The sequence below is a fragment of the Rhinatrema bivittatum genome, chromosome 6 (assembly GCF_901001135.1).
Source record: "Rhinatrema bivittatum chromosome 6, aRhiBiv1.1, whole genome shotgun sequence".
Classification (NCBI taxonomy): Eukaryota; Metazoa; Chordata; class Amphibia; order Gymnophiona; family Rhinatrematidae; genus Rhinatrema; species Rhinatrema bivittatum.
Window position 1 is genome coordinate 112,386,124 of NC_042620.1, and position 16,030 is coordinate 112,402,153.

Below are 16,030 nucleotides of genomic sequence, written 5' to 3' on the forward strand. Positions count from 1 at the left end.
GCTGTCCTGTGAGAACACCTGTTACAGGTAAGCAACATTTACATTCTCACAGGACAAGCAGGATGGTAGCCCTCACATATGGGTGAGTACAGAGCTGAGGATGTCCAAATATGCACCAAATGTAGCCAAAGGCAAGCAACAGGCAACAACTGGGGCGGAATTTGGTAGAGGGCACCCTGAACCCCACCGGGCACGCGGAAGAGTGTTGGTACGTCACATCATAAAAGGTTACGCAAGACAGACTGGCCGAAGATGGAATCTGGTCTTCCGGCTTTGTCTAAGCAATAGTGGGCTGTAAAAGTATGGAGAGAACTCCAAGTGGCAGCCCTGCAAATGTCAGGAAGCGGCGCTGATCGTAGGTGTGCTACTGAAGTCGCCATGGCCCTCACAGAGTGTGCTTTAACATGGTCTTGGAGTGGAATGCTCGCTTGCTGATAGCAAAAGGATATGCAGTCCACTAGCCAGGAGGAGAAAGTCTGCTTACCCACAGGCTACCCCAATTTGTTAGAATGGAAAGTCACAAATAATTGAGTGCTCTTCCTGTGGGCAGCTGTACGGTCTAGGTAGAACGGTAGAGCTCATTTGCAGTCAAGGGTATGCAGAGCCTGCTCACCTGGATTGGAATGGGGTCTGGGGAAAAAAGGTAGGTAAAATAATGGATTGATTGAGATGAAACTCTGATACTACCTTAGGTAAGAATTTAGGGTGAGTGCGAAGTACCACCCGGTCTTGCAGAAGTTTAGTGTAAAGCGGATAGGTAACTAGGGCCTGCAACTCTAACTCTGCGAGCCAAAGTGATTGCCAGAAGGAAAATCACTTTCCATGTGAGATAGCGAAGTTCACAGGATTGGAGAGGCTCAAATGGTGGTTTCATGAGCCGACCCAAAACCAGGTTGAGGTCCCAAGAAGGGGCCGGAGGACGCAGTGGAGGCTTGAGGTGAAGCAAGCCCTTCAACAAGTGTGTTACAAGGGGTTGCACTGAGATAGGGATATCTACAATACCTTTATGGAAGGCGGCTACTGCACTGACATGCATTCTAATGGAGGAAGTTTTAAGACCTGACTCTGACAAGTGCCAGAGGTAGTCTAGAAACTTCGGGATGGGACAGGTAAAAGGATCAAGGGCCTGAGAAGAGCACCATGATGTGAACCTGTTCCATTTGTAGGAATATGATTTTCTCGTGGAAGGCTTCCGTGAAGCAATCAAGACACGGGAGACTGGATCAAAAAGGTTAAGCAGATGAAGGATTAACCTTTCAACATCCATGCTGTCAGGGACAGGGCATGAAGATTGGGGTGGCGAAGGCACCCGTCGTTTTGAGTTATTAGAAGCGGGTCCGTTCCCAGAGGAAAGTGCCTGTGAATGGAAAGATCCTGAAGGATTGGAAACCACACTTGGTGGAGCCAGTGGGGTGCTGTTAGGATCATGGTTCTCTTGTCCTGACGTAACTTCACGAGCGTTTGAGAGAAGTGGAAGAGGAGGGAATGCGTATAGGAGAGCGGCTGACCACGATAGGGAGATCGCGTCTCTTGGTGGATAATGATGGCTGCGAGTGAGAGCAGAAATTGTCTATTTTGCGATTCTGGGGTGACACAAAGAGGTCTATTTGAGGATAACCCCATTTTAGGAAGATGGGAGTTCGCTACTAAGGAGTTTAGAGACCACTCGTGCGGTTGAAAATTGCGACTCAACTTGTCTGCCAACACGTTGTCCACTCCCAGCAAGTAGGTGGCCCTGAGGTACATTGAGTGAGAGGGCCTTCGCCCATATCTATGCAGCTTCCTGACACAGAAGGTAGGATCCTGTCCCTCCCTGCTTGTTGATGTACCACATGGCCACCTGGTGTCCAGCTGGATCAGGATGACTTGATTGGACGGGCGATCCTGAAATACTCAGAGCGTATCTTATTGTTCGAAGCTCCAGGAAATTTATTTGGTGTTTGGCTTCCTCTGGAGACCAGAACCTTGTGTCTGGAGATCGGCCACATGGGCTCCCCACCCAAAGTTGGAAGCATCGGTGGTTAGAGTTATTTGAGGGCTTGGCGCCTGTAGCAGATTGATGTGATTTGTCCACCAGGCAAGAGACAGATGGAGTGAGTCCGTGATGCGGACAATGGTCGACAGGGGCTAAAGGGACTGTGTCCATTGCGACCTTAGAGTCTACTGCATGACTCATGGCCAGGCGGGCCATTGGTGTGACCTGAACTGAGGACGCCATGTGTCCTAGAAGGATGAGAAAACGATGCGCAGTTGTCGAGTGTTGAGACTGCAGCTGTTGTGCCAGAGACACGAGGGTGAGGGCTCGTTGTCGAGGCAGGAAAGCCTTTGCCTGTAAGGTGTCCAAGTCTGCCCCAATGAACTATAAGGTTTGAGATGGGACTAAGGAGGATTTGTGCAATTGACGAGAAATCAGAGTGAAGTTAAAGTGTGTAAGGTGAGATGTAGGGAGGTCAAAGCGGATTGCTGAGTTGGAGCCCTGAGTAACCAGTCATCCAGATAGGGGTAGATGTGGACACCTTTAGTCCTAAGGAAGACAGCAACTACGACGAGGCATTTTGTAAATACTTGTGGTGCAGATGCTAGCCGAATGGAAACACTCTGTATTGATAGTGCTTCAGGCCTACGAGGAATCTCAGGAATTTGCGATGAGATGGAGTTATCGCAATATGAGTGTATGCGTCCTGAAGGTCAAGAGAGCAGAGCCAGTCTCCTCTTTGAAGAAGAGGAAGCAGGGAGCCCAAGGTTACCATCTTTAACTTTTCTCTCTGGAGGTACTTGTTGAGGGCTCATAGATCCAAAATTGGACGAATGCCTCCCGATCTTTTGGGGATTAGAAAGTACCAAGAATAGAATCGGAGGCCTTGCTGAGGCAATGGTACTGGTTCTATTGCTCTAGACTGGAATAGGAGGGAAGCCTCCTGTTCCAGGAGCAATGAATGGTCGGATGTTCTCCACGTCAGAGGTGGGGAATCCGGTGGGATGGAGAGAAAGTTGAGATGATAGCCTTGAGCAATTATTGCTAGGACCCAGTGGTCAGAGGTGATTGATTGCCATATGTTGTTTAAAATGGCACAAGCGGCCTCCCACTGGGACATTTAGTAATGGAATCTTGCTGCTGCTCTCTATGCGAAAGTCAAAAACCAGAAGCAGGACCCGGTTGGGGGGCTGTCTGTGGCTTTTGCTTTCCAGTTTGACAAGAGTGTGATGAGAGTGTGATTTGAGGAATGTTCTCGCAGAGCGGCATCTAGCTGCTGGCGGGTAGGACTTCTTTGGTCTATAAAAAGACTTTTTAGAGTCCTTCCGGAAAGGCTGTTTAGAAGGATAATCCGAAGGAAACAGGGAGAGCTGTCTGAGAGTCTCATGATGGTCCTTTAGTTCAGCCACTGTCTTTTGAATATGCTCGCCAAAGAGATTGTCTCCTATGCAGGGGAGGTCAGACAACCGCTCTTGCACTTCTGGACGAAGGTCTGAAGACTTAAGCCAAGCCCATCATCTTGCTGAAATAGCGGCTGCAGACACTCTGGTTGCAGTGTCAAAGATATCATAACATGATCTAATCTCATGTTTTCCTGCCTCCAGACCCTTATTAAGTAGGGTGTGGAACTTTTCTGGAAGTGATTGAGGCATGGAGGTTGTCAGGTCTTGAAGTTGCTTAAAAATGATTATATTGGGTCATATATACCGGTAGTTGGTAAGCAGCATTTCGGAGGATCAACATTGATCCTTGAAAGACTCGGCGACCAAATGGTATCCAAAAACTTCTGTTCCTTGCCAGGGGGAAAGGAAGTATGAGTTTTGGACCTTTTTGTTTTCTTTTGCGCAGATTCAACCACCACAGATTGGTGATCCAATTGAGGCTTTTGAAAACCTGGAGCTAACTGCACCAAGTAGGTAGAGTTAGTTTTCCTGTGGACTGGTGCAATGGAGCCAGGGTGCTCCCAGTTCTTTTTGAGAAGGTCAAGAAGAACTTGATGGATGGGGATGGAGGTGATTTCCTTAGGCGCATCCAGGAACTGAAGCAACTCCATCATCTGATGTCTGTCTGTCCTGTTCCGTTAGTAACTGGAAGGGGACCAATTCAGACATGTCCCTTCACAAAGTTTATGAAAGAAAGGTCCTCTGGAGGAGAACACTTTCTACTTTCAGTAGGTGAAGGTGGTGAGCGTAAATCGGTGTCTGGTGAAGAATCATCGGTCCAGGTATCATAAGGATCCGCACCTGTGTCTCTAGGAACTGTAGAGGGACGGGGTAGTTGGAAACCTGAAGGTCCCGGTTTAGGCTCTGAAGGCATCGAATAACTGGAGGCACCGATGAAAGTAATGAAGGCCCCGGCACAGGCATCGGTGGATGGCTTGATGGCGCCGATGGGGGTATCGGTATCGATCTCGATGGCTGAGGCAGAACTCCCGAAGGAGGGATGTGGAACGGTGTTTCTCCTCCTGATAAAGTTAACGGGGAGGGCACCGGAGCCATTGGTGACCCGGGATCCACCGGTGGAAAAGCAGCAATAAGCGCTTCCATCCTCGATAGCAGCGGTCGGTGATCGGTTCCACTATCGGTACCGATATTGGTGCCGGGGAACCTGGAGTCGATGCATCGCCTTGTCGATGGCCTCTTGAACCATCCGGTTCAGTTCTTCTCGGAGACCTGGAGCAAGCAGCCCCGGCTCCGGAACAGAAGAAGGAGGCAGAGGCATAGCCAGAGGGACCACCGTTAAAAGAACCTGGCAAGCAACCAAACACCAAGAAGATCCCATGCTACTGATTCAATTAATAGCAGTGGCTATTAGCTAAGTAAACTTGATAAATAGTTAATGGACTTCTCCTACAAGAACTTATCCAACCCTTTTTTGAACCCAGCTACACTAACTGCACTAACCACATCCTCTGGCAACAAACTCCAGAGCTTAATTGTGCGCTGAGTGAAAAAGAATTTTCTCCGATTAGTCTTGAATGTGCTACTTGCTAATTTCATGGCATGCCCCCTGGTCCTACTATTATCTGAAAGTGTAAATAACTGATTCACATCTACTTGTTCAAGACCTCTCATGGTCTTAAAACCTCTATCATATCCCCCCCCCCCCCCCCCCCCTCAGCCGTCTTCTCCAAGCTGAACAGCCCCAACTTCTTCAGCCTTTCCTCATAGGGAAGCTGTTCCATTCCCCTTATTTTGGTTGCCCTTCTCTGTACTTTCTCCATCGCAACTATATCTTTTTTGAGATGCAGCGAACAGAATTGTACACAGTATTCAAGGTGCGGTCTTACCATGGAGCGATACAGAGGCATGACAACATTTTCCGTTTTAACAACCATTCCCTTCCTAATAATTCCGAACATTGTTTGCTTTTTTGACTGCTGCAGCACACTGAGCCGACGATTTAAAAGTATTATCCACTATGATGCCTAGATCTTTTTCCTGGGTGATAGCTCCTAATATGGAACCTAACATCGTGTAACTACAGCAAGGGTTATTTTTCTCTATATGCAACACCTTGCACTTGTCCACATTAAATTTCATCTGCCATTTAGATGCCCAATCTTCCAGTCTTGCAAGGTCCTCCTGTAATGTATCACAATCCTCATGTGATACATTACAGGAGGACCATAAATAAATGCTGCAACTGCAGCTTAAGGATAGTAGAACAACCTCTCCCAGGCTGCACAGTCCAGTAGGCTCACCATGCGGCCAGTAGAGACATGAAACAGGAAAAAGGGAGAAAAATAAATACTGTAAGGTATAAAAAGAAAACAAAGCCTCTTAGAAAAACAGTTGCTGCAGCACAAGAACTGCCAAAGCAATTACCGTGACATGGCTCCGCACAAAGACTGAGGGGCTCTGCTTAGGGCAATTGTGACCAACTCCAGTCCTTGAGAGCCATAAACTTGCAGGTTTTCAGGACATCCACAATGCATGAGATAGATTTGTATACAATGGTGCTAATGCCTAAGGGACAGAGAGATGACTATACACCTGCATATACTCAGAGCATACTAAAAACTCTAGAATCTTTGAGATCAAAGTTCTGTGCCAGGCTTCATTGGATGATGTCACCCATGTGTGAGGACTTTCATCCTGCTTGTCCTCTGAGAACAAGAGTTAGCAAATTGTGGCAAATTTTTCATAATTCTGAAGCGATCATGTGGCAAATTTGCATAATTTTGCATAAAGATTAACACCTTTTGATTATGTAAAAAAAGTTATTAAAATCATTTTTTAAATATTTAAACTATATACAAATATACAATTTAGCAAGTAAAAAAAATCAAGACATGTTTTACAGACTAATTTCAATTCATAGAAGTTATGCACTCTGCCAGTTAAGGGACACTAGCATTTACAGACTTCCAAACACACATCCATCCAAGTCTTTGTGACTGGTATATGGTTAGCCACATATGGGAGGTGCAATAATTTTTCAATAAAAGGATTAAATTCTTCTACAGGGCCATCACAATCCAATAATTCTATCAAAATCTTTTTTGGATGGATGAGATCCTTTGAGAGATCAAACATTCTGACTTCTTGCTCCATCCACTATCTTTCCTCCTCTATTCTCTTCCAGACAGAAGAGTGGGGAGGAGCAACAGGAGGAAAAGAGCTTTGATTAGGGAGCAGAGTGCTTCTTTCACCTGCTTATGGCCTCAGCACCCTCTACCCCCCCACACACACTTTCTGTTACTGCAGGCTCTTTGCAAGGGGGAAGAGCTGTAGCAGGAGCAGAGAGATAGCTAAGACAGGCAGACAACCTGTAGCTTTCTTTGAATGACTGAAGTAAGATGGGGAGAAACTTCAGAAATGTTGATTGTGTGACAGGTTGTAAATTTCATAGCAACAGGCTAATTATGTTGTTTCTTCCATGGCTGCACAATCACAGAAGCCAGGAGGCACTGCCCATAGTCCCCCCTTGGACTGAAGCATTACTGAATAAAACAAAGCAAATCTGGTTTGAGATAACTGAGGTTATTAATAGTCACAACCTACTTCTTTAAATGATAGCTTAAGAAAAGTTGATACTGTAAAATTTTTTGCTGTTTTTCTGAATCTATTTTTGTTTGTAAAAGTATTCTCATGCTATCAGCATATGAGTTGATATGTTTCTGAATTCCAATAATTTATCATCTCCGGTATTAGGCAGCCTGCTCATTTATGGTCAAAGGCCAACAAGCTCTGATCATAAAATGCTCTCCCCTTTTGCTTATTTAAATAAAACTACTTCACAGCACAAGTTAAGAACTCAACAAACAGTAAATTAAGATATTCCAAAATCATAATCACCGATTTAACAAAACCTTAACACACCCACCTGACTGTACCCTTGGTATTTTTAAGTACGGTAGCTGCAAAAAGTTGGGTTACACCAACTAAGCTTGTGCCATCAACTTCAACAATTTGATCATTGACTTGAATCCTGCAAATATAAAAAAAGCAGAAATCAAATATACTACACAATCTACTATCTAAAAATGTACAGGAAACTAAACAAAGCATCCTAATAGAAAGAATTTCAAGTGAACAAAGTTAACATTTTTCAAGTCCGTTAAAATGTATACATAAGAAAAACAATGGTATATGGTATAAAGAAGCTATGGAGGAAAAGTCCATAAACCATTAAGGAAGAGTTGCAGATATCCACTGCTTACTCTTGGGATAAGCAGCATGGAATCTACCTACTTCTTGGGATCCTGCCAGGTACTGGTGAACTGGATTGACCACTGTTGGAAACTTGATAATGGGCTTGATGGACCTTGGTCTGACCCAGTATGGCAAGTGTTCTCTTATGTTCTCTGATGACAGCAGTTCACCAGATAAACAAAGATCATATAACGCTTGGTGCCTCAGAATTCCAGAACTTTCTGGACAGGCATAAACCTTTTACTGCTTGGTCATGACATTTCAAGCACTTCCACAATCCCCTCAGTTTTATATAAGAAAATTATTCCTTACCTGCTAATTTTCGTTCCTGTAATACATGGATCATTCCAGACGGTGGGTTATGTTCCATGTCCAGCAGATGGAGTCAGAACACAAAATTCCCAGGGGAGGACCCATATAACCATGCCTCCCCTGTAACAGCTCTCAGTAACTAGACTAACAAAGCCCAAAAGAGAGAGACTAAAAACAGAGGGATCAAGTAATCAAAGAAGGAATTGAAATAACCGCTGTCCAAATAAACAGCAACTAAATTATGAACAGTGAACTTGCGAACAGCAGTGCGTGAACAAAAAAGACGCGCAGTATTCGAAATACAGAATAAAAGATTGTTAAGACAGGTAGGCAGGGATGTCCCACTAGCAAAACCCCCAAACCAAGGGAGGGTGTCTGGAATGATCCATGGTATTACAGGAACGAAAATTAGCAGGTAAGGAATAATTTTCTTTTCCCTGTACATACCAGGATCATTCCAGACTGTGGGATGTACCAAAGCTTTCCCATCACGGGTGGGCCACAGACAGCCCTGCTCGTATTACCTTGTCTCCAAGCTGACCGCCCGACGAAGCACCGACGTCCAGGCGATAATGTCTCGCAAAAGTATGGATCGACTTCCAGGTGGCCGCCCTACAAATCTCCTGAGTGGAGACGGAGGAGCTCTCCGCCCAAGATGTCGCCTGGGCTCGAAGAGAATGAGCCTTGACAACCAGCGGAGGGGACTTACCTACGCCAAGGTACTCCGCTATGATCGCTCCCTTCAACCACCGCGCTATAGATTGTTTGGAGGCCATGCAACCCTTCCGGGGTCCGGACCAGAGGATAAACAGATGATCGGAGAGCCGAAAATCATTAGTCACCTCCAGATAGCGTATCAGAGACCGCCGTACATCCAGTCTACTCCAGACTCAGAAGAGGCAAAAGATGGTAATTCCACCAATTGGTTGAGGTGGAATGCCGAAACCACTTTAGGGAAAAAAGAAGAAGGAACCGTCCTCAGCGAAACCCCTTCAGGCGAGAAACGAAGGTATGGTTCACGACAGGATAGGGCCTGCAGCTCGGAAATACGTCTTGCTGAACTGATTGCCACGAGAAAAATGGTCTTGAGAGTGACATCCTTGATGGTAGCCGAGCTTAGAGGTTCGAACGGCGAACCACAGAGGACTCTGAGCACCAGATTCAGATTCCACAACGGACAAGGTGGGCGAATCGGAGGCTTCAAGTGTTTCACTCCTTTAAGGAAACGGGAGACGTCCGGATGCGAGGACAGAAACTCCTTATTTCCACTGCGAAGAAAAGCCCCCAAGGCCGCCACCTGAACCCAAAGAGAATTGTAAGCAAGACCCAAATCCAAACCTGCCTGCAAGAAGGAAAGGACTTGTGGCACTGAGGCTTGCATGGAAAGAATGTCATTCGCTCCATACCAATCCTCAAAGACCTTCCAGACTCGAACATAGGTAACAGAGGTGGACATCTTACGTGCCTTCAGTAGTGTTGAAATAACCGGCTCCGGATAACCGCGCCTCCTCAACTGATGCCTCTCAAAAGCTAAGTCACAAGACAGAAGCGATCTGCCTCCTTGAAAAATATTGGTCCCTGGCGTAGAAGACATGGCAGCTGACCGAGACGAAGGGGACCCTCCACCGTCAAATTGCGCAGATCCGCAAACCACGGTTGTCGGGGCCACTCTGGCACCACAAGGATCACCGGCCCTTGGTGTGCCTCTATCCTGCGGATGACCTTGCCCACGAGGGGCCACGGTGAGAAAACATATAGGAGACAGTGGCGCGGCGAGGGCAGGACCAGCACGTCCACGCCCTCAGCGCCGCGCTCCCGCCTGCGGCTGAAGAAGCGGGCGGCCTTTGCATTTCCGGCGGTTGCCATTAGGTCTACGTGCGGTATCCCCCATCGCCGTACTATTATCCGCATCGCCTGCTGAGAGAGCTCCCACTCTCCGGGATCCAAGTTTTGTCGGCTGAGAAAGTCCGCCTGTACGTTGTCCACTCCCGCTATATGCGAGGCAACTAGTCGTTGGGGTGAAGCTCTGCCCACTCCATCAATTTGTCGGTTTCCAGAGAGACCAACCGACTTCTCGTGCCTCCCTGGCGATTGATGTACGCCACTGTAGTCGCATTGTCCGATAGCACCCTGACTGCTTGATGGCGTACTATGGGGAGGAAACCCTGTAACGCCAGACGAACCGCCCTGGTCTCCAAGCGGTTGATGGGCCACTGACTGTTCCTCCGTCCATCAACCCTGGATTGAGCTGTCCCGACAGACCGCTCCCCAGCCTGTGAGGCTGGCGTCCGTGGTGATAATCACCCAATCCGGGTCCCTCCAGCGACACCCCGTGAGCTAGGTGCCACGGTTCCAGCCACCAATGGAGACTGATGAAGGTTGCTCTCTGAATCGGAAGGATTGCCTGGAAATCTCGACACCGGCTGCCACCGGGAAAGTAGGGATCTCTGCAGAGGCCTCAGATGCGCAAATGCCCAAGGAACCAGATCGATGGTCGAGGCCATGGTCCCCAGTAGCTGCAGGTAGTCCCAGGCAGTGGGTGTCTCGAGCGCCATAAATCCTTGAATCTGCTGAAGCAGAGAATGAGCTCTGTCTGGATGCAGAAAAACCCTGGCATTCTTGGTGTCGAAGTGAGCTCCCAGAAAATCCAACGACTGGGACGGGACCAGGCTGCTCTTGATGAAGTTGACAATCCATCCCAGAGATTGGAGAAGTTGTACCACTCTGTCGACTGCGAGGATACACTGCGCTCGTGACTTTGCACGGATGAGCCAATCGTCTAGGTAAGGATGCACAAGGATGCCTTCCTTGCGCAAGGTTGCCACCACTACCACCATGATCTTCGTGAAAACCTGTGGAGCTGTGGCCAGGCCAAAGGGAAGAGCGCGAAATTGGAAGTGTTGACCCAAAATTTTGAAGCGTAGGTAACGCTGATGAGCTTGACAAATTGGTATGTGGAGATACGCCTCCGTGAGATCCAACGAAGCCAAGAATTCTCCCGGATGAACTGCTGCTAACACTGAATGGAGTGTCTCCATGCGGAAAAGAGGGACTCTGAAGGACCGGTTGACCTGCTTGAGGTCCAGGATAGGACGAAAAGTACCTTCCTTCTTGGGAACCACAAAATAGATTGAATAATGCCCCCGGCCCAGTTCGGCGGCTGGCACCGGCACTATGGACCCCAATTGAAGGAGACGATCGAGGGTCTGCCGCACGGCTCCCTGTTTGATTAAGGACCCGCAAGGGGAAAACAGGAACCGGTCCCGAGGAGCGCAAACAAAATCCAAAGCATAACCGCGTCTTAGAATATCCAGAACCCATTGATCCAACGTGATTTGGACCCACTCTTCGTAGAAGAGAGCAAGGCGACCCCCCAGTCGAGGGACCACCTCGCGGGTCCATCTGGCATCATTGGGTAGATTTAGCGGATGTACCAGCACCCTGCGCTTCCTTACCCTGGCGGCGCCCACGAAAGGGCCGGTTCCAGGAGTGCGAACGAGAAGAGGGAGCCCGAGGTGGCTGTTGCCTCTGAGGACGCGCTCTCCGCTGGTTACGATAAAGGTTTCTGGAGTAATTATATGATCTTGACGAACGTGGTCGATCTTCGGGCAACTTGTGCACCGCATTCTCATTAAGGGACTTGATGATCTGATCCAAGTCTTCACCAAAAAGATACCTACCCTTAAAAGGAAGGGACCCCAAACGTGTCTTGGAAGAGGCATCAGTCGACCAATTGCGAAGCCAAAGGAGCCGACGCGCTGAGATCGCCGCCACCATGGTTTGGGCTAGGACCCTTAAAAGATCATATAAAGCATCCACTCCATAGGCAACCACGGCTTCCAGTCTGTCCGCCTGGTGAGCCTCAGCGTCTGGTAAGGACTGGGAGGTGAGAAGCTGCTGCACCCACCGAAGACCCGCTCACTGTGCGAGGGAACTGCAGATAGCCGCCCGCATCCCTAAGGCCGAGACCTCAAAGATACGCTTGAGGTAAACCTCCAGCTTCCGATCCTGCATATCCTTCAACGCCGTCCCTCCAGTGACAAGAATAGTGGTATGCTTTGTCACCACTGATACCGCAGAATCTACGGCGGGAACTTTGAGAATTTCCAAAAAATCGGCCGGCAGAGGATACAATTTTTCCATGGCTCTACTGACCCTAAGGTTGGCCTCCGGGGAATCCCATTCCCGAGTGATCAACTGCAAGATCTTGTGATGAGTGGGAAAAGACTTGTCTAGAGGCCGCAGTCCTGCTAGGAGGGGGTCCCCCTTCTTGAGTGCAGGGTCAGGCCACACCGGTTCCGGAGGGGGATCAATATCCATTTCCTGGAGGATGTAGGAAATGAGGTCATCTAACTCCGCCGCTTGGAAGATGCGGAGGACCCTAGGGTCGTCGCCCTCCACCTGGGCCGCCAAGGTGGGGTCGTCCACGTCAGGGTCCTGGGATTGTCCTTCCCCCGACGAAGTCTGTATTAATTGATGGTGTCCCGGTAGGGCCACGAGATGTCCCCGCTCCCCCGCCTAAAGGGGGGCGAGCCTGAGGGAGGGTCCCACCCAGGAGGGGGGCAGGACATGGTATCTTAGGAGGAGAGGGTCCCCAGGTCCCGAAGGTCGTGTCTCTGCTCTGAAGAAAAGCCCTGTGCATTAGGACTATGAATTCAGGGGGAAAGGCCTGGCATCCTGAGGGGTCACCCCAGGGGGATCCCCCCATTGCCTATCAGGATTAGACTCGGAGTAAGGGTCCAAAACGGGCCTAGAAGCGGGGAACGGATTATCCGTGTCCTCCTCAGAAAGCGCGGCATCAGAATCTTGCAACAAAATGGCCGCCTTTCCCGCATTGAGAGGGAACGGGGCCTGGCGCTTCCTTCCCACGCGGTCTGCAGCTCGAACGTCCTTGTTAGTAGCTGGTGCACATTCCCCCTCGGGGAAACAGCCTGAGCACAGACCCTCTTCAGAAAATAATCCGGCCCTGTCGGAGCCCTCATAAGGCGCTGCGGACTGCATCGCCGCAGGGAGAGGGGGGTGGGGAGGCTCTACAGGTGGCTCGTGCCTAAAATGAGCGCCGACCCGGCAACAGACGCTTGCCGTGGTCCCCCACCGACCTGAAGAAGAACTGACGGGGAATTACCCTCCCGACAGCAGGCAGCCCCAGGGAATGGTGCTTCGCGGGGCCGCAGGTTGGGACGTCGGTCGCTCCCCAAAAGGGAGGGGGGAAAACCTGGGTCAGGAGGGAGAGGCCGGCGCTACCGACTTTCACCTCAGAGCCGAACGGAGTCCAAAAAATTGCAGTCTTCTGCTGAAAAAGAAGATGAAACAAAAATACTTACCCCAACTGAGCCCTCAGTGAGGAAAATGAGAAAAGAAAGAAAGAAAACAGGCAACAGCCTATCAGCAAGTCACCAGGATAGAGAGCGATGAGCCAGCACCAGCAGAGAGCTCTCCCCCTGCTGTAAGAGGAGCCTTAGCAAAGTGACCTAAACTGTAAATTTAAAACTTCCTTTTTTTTTTTTTTTTTTTTTTTTTAAACTTGATCCCCCTGAGGAGGTAGCCCTAAGCTAACAAGCTGGGGACAACAAGTCCCCTGCTCACATCTGCTGGAGTCAGAACGTTACTGAGAGCTGTTACAGGGGAGGCGTAGTTATATGGGTCCTCCCCTGGGAATTTTGTGTTCTGACGCCATCTGCAGGACATGGAACATAACCCACCGTCTGGAATGATCCTGGTATGTACAGGGAAAACAGCTTTAATTAGAGAAATAACAGCAAGTCATTGAAGTTTGATTTCCTAGCTAAGCATTCTCTCTCCAAGATAAGAAAAGAAACACTCAGCAGGCAGGAAAGCAAGTTTGCTTACTGTATACTATGAATTAGCCGTGACATTGTCAGGTGACATCGAACAGACCTCTCTCTCTCTTAGCCAGGGAGATCCTGTGCGAGCATTGCTTTGAGTGTCCCCTCAGTCAATTTTAAAGCTAAATCTAGCTAGCTAGTCAACTTATTTATTTATTTAAAATTTTTATATACCGACATTCATCCAGGATATCATATCGGTTCACATTGTAACGCAAAACAAACGCAAGGCATGGCGCTTTACATTGAACAATAAAACATGATAACAAGGCATTAACGAGAGGGGGGAAATAACATGGGGGGTTTTTTCTTTTTTAACTTTTCCGGGAGGCAGGCAGGTTATTTAGCATCACTAATGCATCCTGCTTTCTAAGGAGAACATTGTTTAAGGTAAGCAGACTAGCTTTCTCCAACTGCAATGCAGTTTGCTAGCCAGTTCCATAATGTATGTTTGGCCTCTATGTCCAGTCTATTAGGATAATAAGAGATGAACAGATGCAAAGTCTAACAATGAGGCAGAGTCCTTTTGTAGCAAGCCCTTTTACAGCCTAGGGTAGGGAGGGTTCTCTTATGTTCATGTGACTTTGGAAGAATGTAGATAACATGGTTTCAGATGACAAGATGAAACTATAGGTGCCTCTGACGAATCTCCTAGCACAAGGAGCTAACAGAAGGCTCCTTATGCTGAAAAACTCAGAGGCACTAATTTGGTAATTCATTTTGAGAGAAACAATAGTTAAATGCCTACCAGACCCTCAGCTAGTAGAAATGCAAACCAGAAAGTTGATGTAATCAAAGAAGCTCAACTCTAAAATAGACTATTGCTCTCTCAGAAGTGTTACCTGTTCATGGAAAGAGGAAGGAAGGGCTAAGCCATATAGAAAACTTGAATACATAGCTCAAAACCTGGTGTAAGGAAGATAGTATAAGAAACTAACTAGCAGGAATTCATACTGGGACTTCAAAATTTGATCATATAACTTCTATCGTCTATCTACACTGGCTTTGTGTAAAATTTCATATATAATACAAAATATTAGTCATGACTATGAATCCCATCTGTGTATTAATATGTTACAGAAAATTCGACTTGCTAGAACTCTATGGTCTGAAGTGTTTTTGGACATGCTCTCCCCTTAAGATTTGTTAGCAGAATCTAGAGAGAACTCTCTCTCAATACCCAGTCCTATACTACGGTACCAACTGCCAGCAGATTTATAAATAGACATCCAGAAAGATGTTTAAGAAACAGTTATATCATTTATTTCAACCGGCTTTTTATCAATTCCTCCCTATGTTCAGCACTGTTGTATTAAGGTTTGCCCACAGAATGAAATTTTAAGGTTTAAATACTTTAAAGTTAGGAATAGCTTCAATATTTTGTTTTTTATATTTTGAGTTTTATATTTATTCAAAACTGTTATTTATAACTGTTTAATATATTTGCTTATATACTGTTATTTTACCTGTTTAATATATTTACTCATTTACTATTTTATCTATTTTATTACTTATGAATGTACAGTTTATTGTAAGCCGGCCAGAAAATAGGATGGTACAGCCTATAAATGTTGCGCTCAGGGGTGGACCCTAGTCCTGGGACAGTGATGGAAGGTTTCCTGAAAGGGAAGAGGAGTAACTGCCCCCAGGGGGCGGAGCACTGGAGGAGGCAAAGGCAGTGAAGAGCTTCACCACTGGAAGCCAGAGGTCCCCCCGGGAGGAGCCCGTAGGGACCCGGGCCGCTTGGACTTAGGTGGGCCTCGCAGGGTCTACTGAGAGAGTCACAGTCTGGCGTGCCCACGGACACAAGGGGAGCACAATCGGGTTCAAGGTGGAGGCTGGTTGGAACAAGGAGAACCAGAACAGAGTTGGTGATGACAAGGCGAGGAACAGAGCCAGAATCTGGAGAAGAGGTCAGTCCAAGGAGTGGTCAGCAAAGCAGGGGTCAGGTACCGGAGGTCAGACAAGGTCGGAGGCAGGCAGAGGTCTTTGAAGCAGGCAGGTCAGGAACAAGCTGAGGTCAGTACCAGTAAGATAGTCCGAGGGTACTACCTGGGGTAGACAGACGAACACAGGAACAAGCAGGATGCAGGAACAGGTCAGGAACAGAACTGGAACAGGATCCTGGAACGAGACTAGGAACAGGCAGGAACAGGAACGAACGCAGAGGCAATCAGAGCAAACCGACCCGATGCAGTGCTCGATCTTCATCCTACTGGGCCACGTCTCTGGACGGAACG

General features: G+C 47.9%; 1 protein-coding gene across 1 annotated transcript in view; it reads right to left on the reverse strand.

The window, feature by feature from the left end:
* Positions 1-16,030, reverse strand: part of LOC115093677 (neurabin-1-like) — a 476,950-nt gene that overhangs the window by 317,994 nt on the left and 142,926 nt on the right. The window contains exon 5 of the mRNA XM_029605797.1: positions 7,304-7,408. Within this exon, the coding sequence (XP_029461657.1) occupies positions 7,304-7,408 (105 nt within the window). The remainder of the gene's footprint in view (positions 1-7,303; positions 7,409-16,030) is intronic.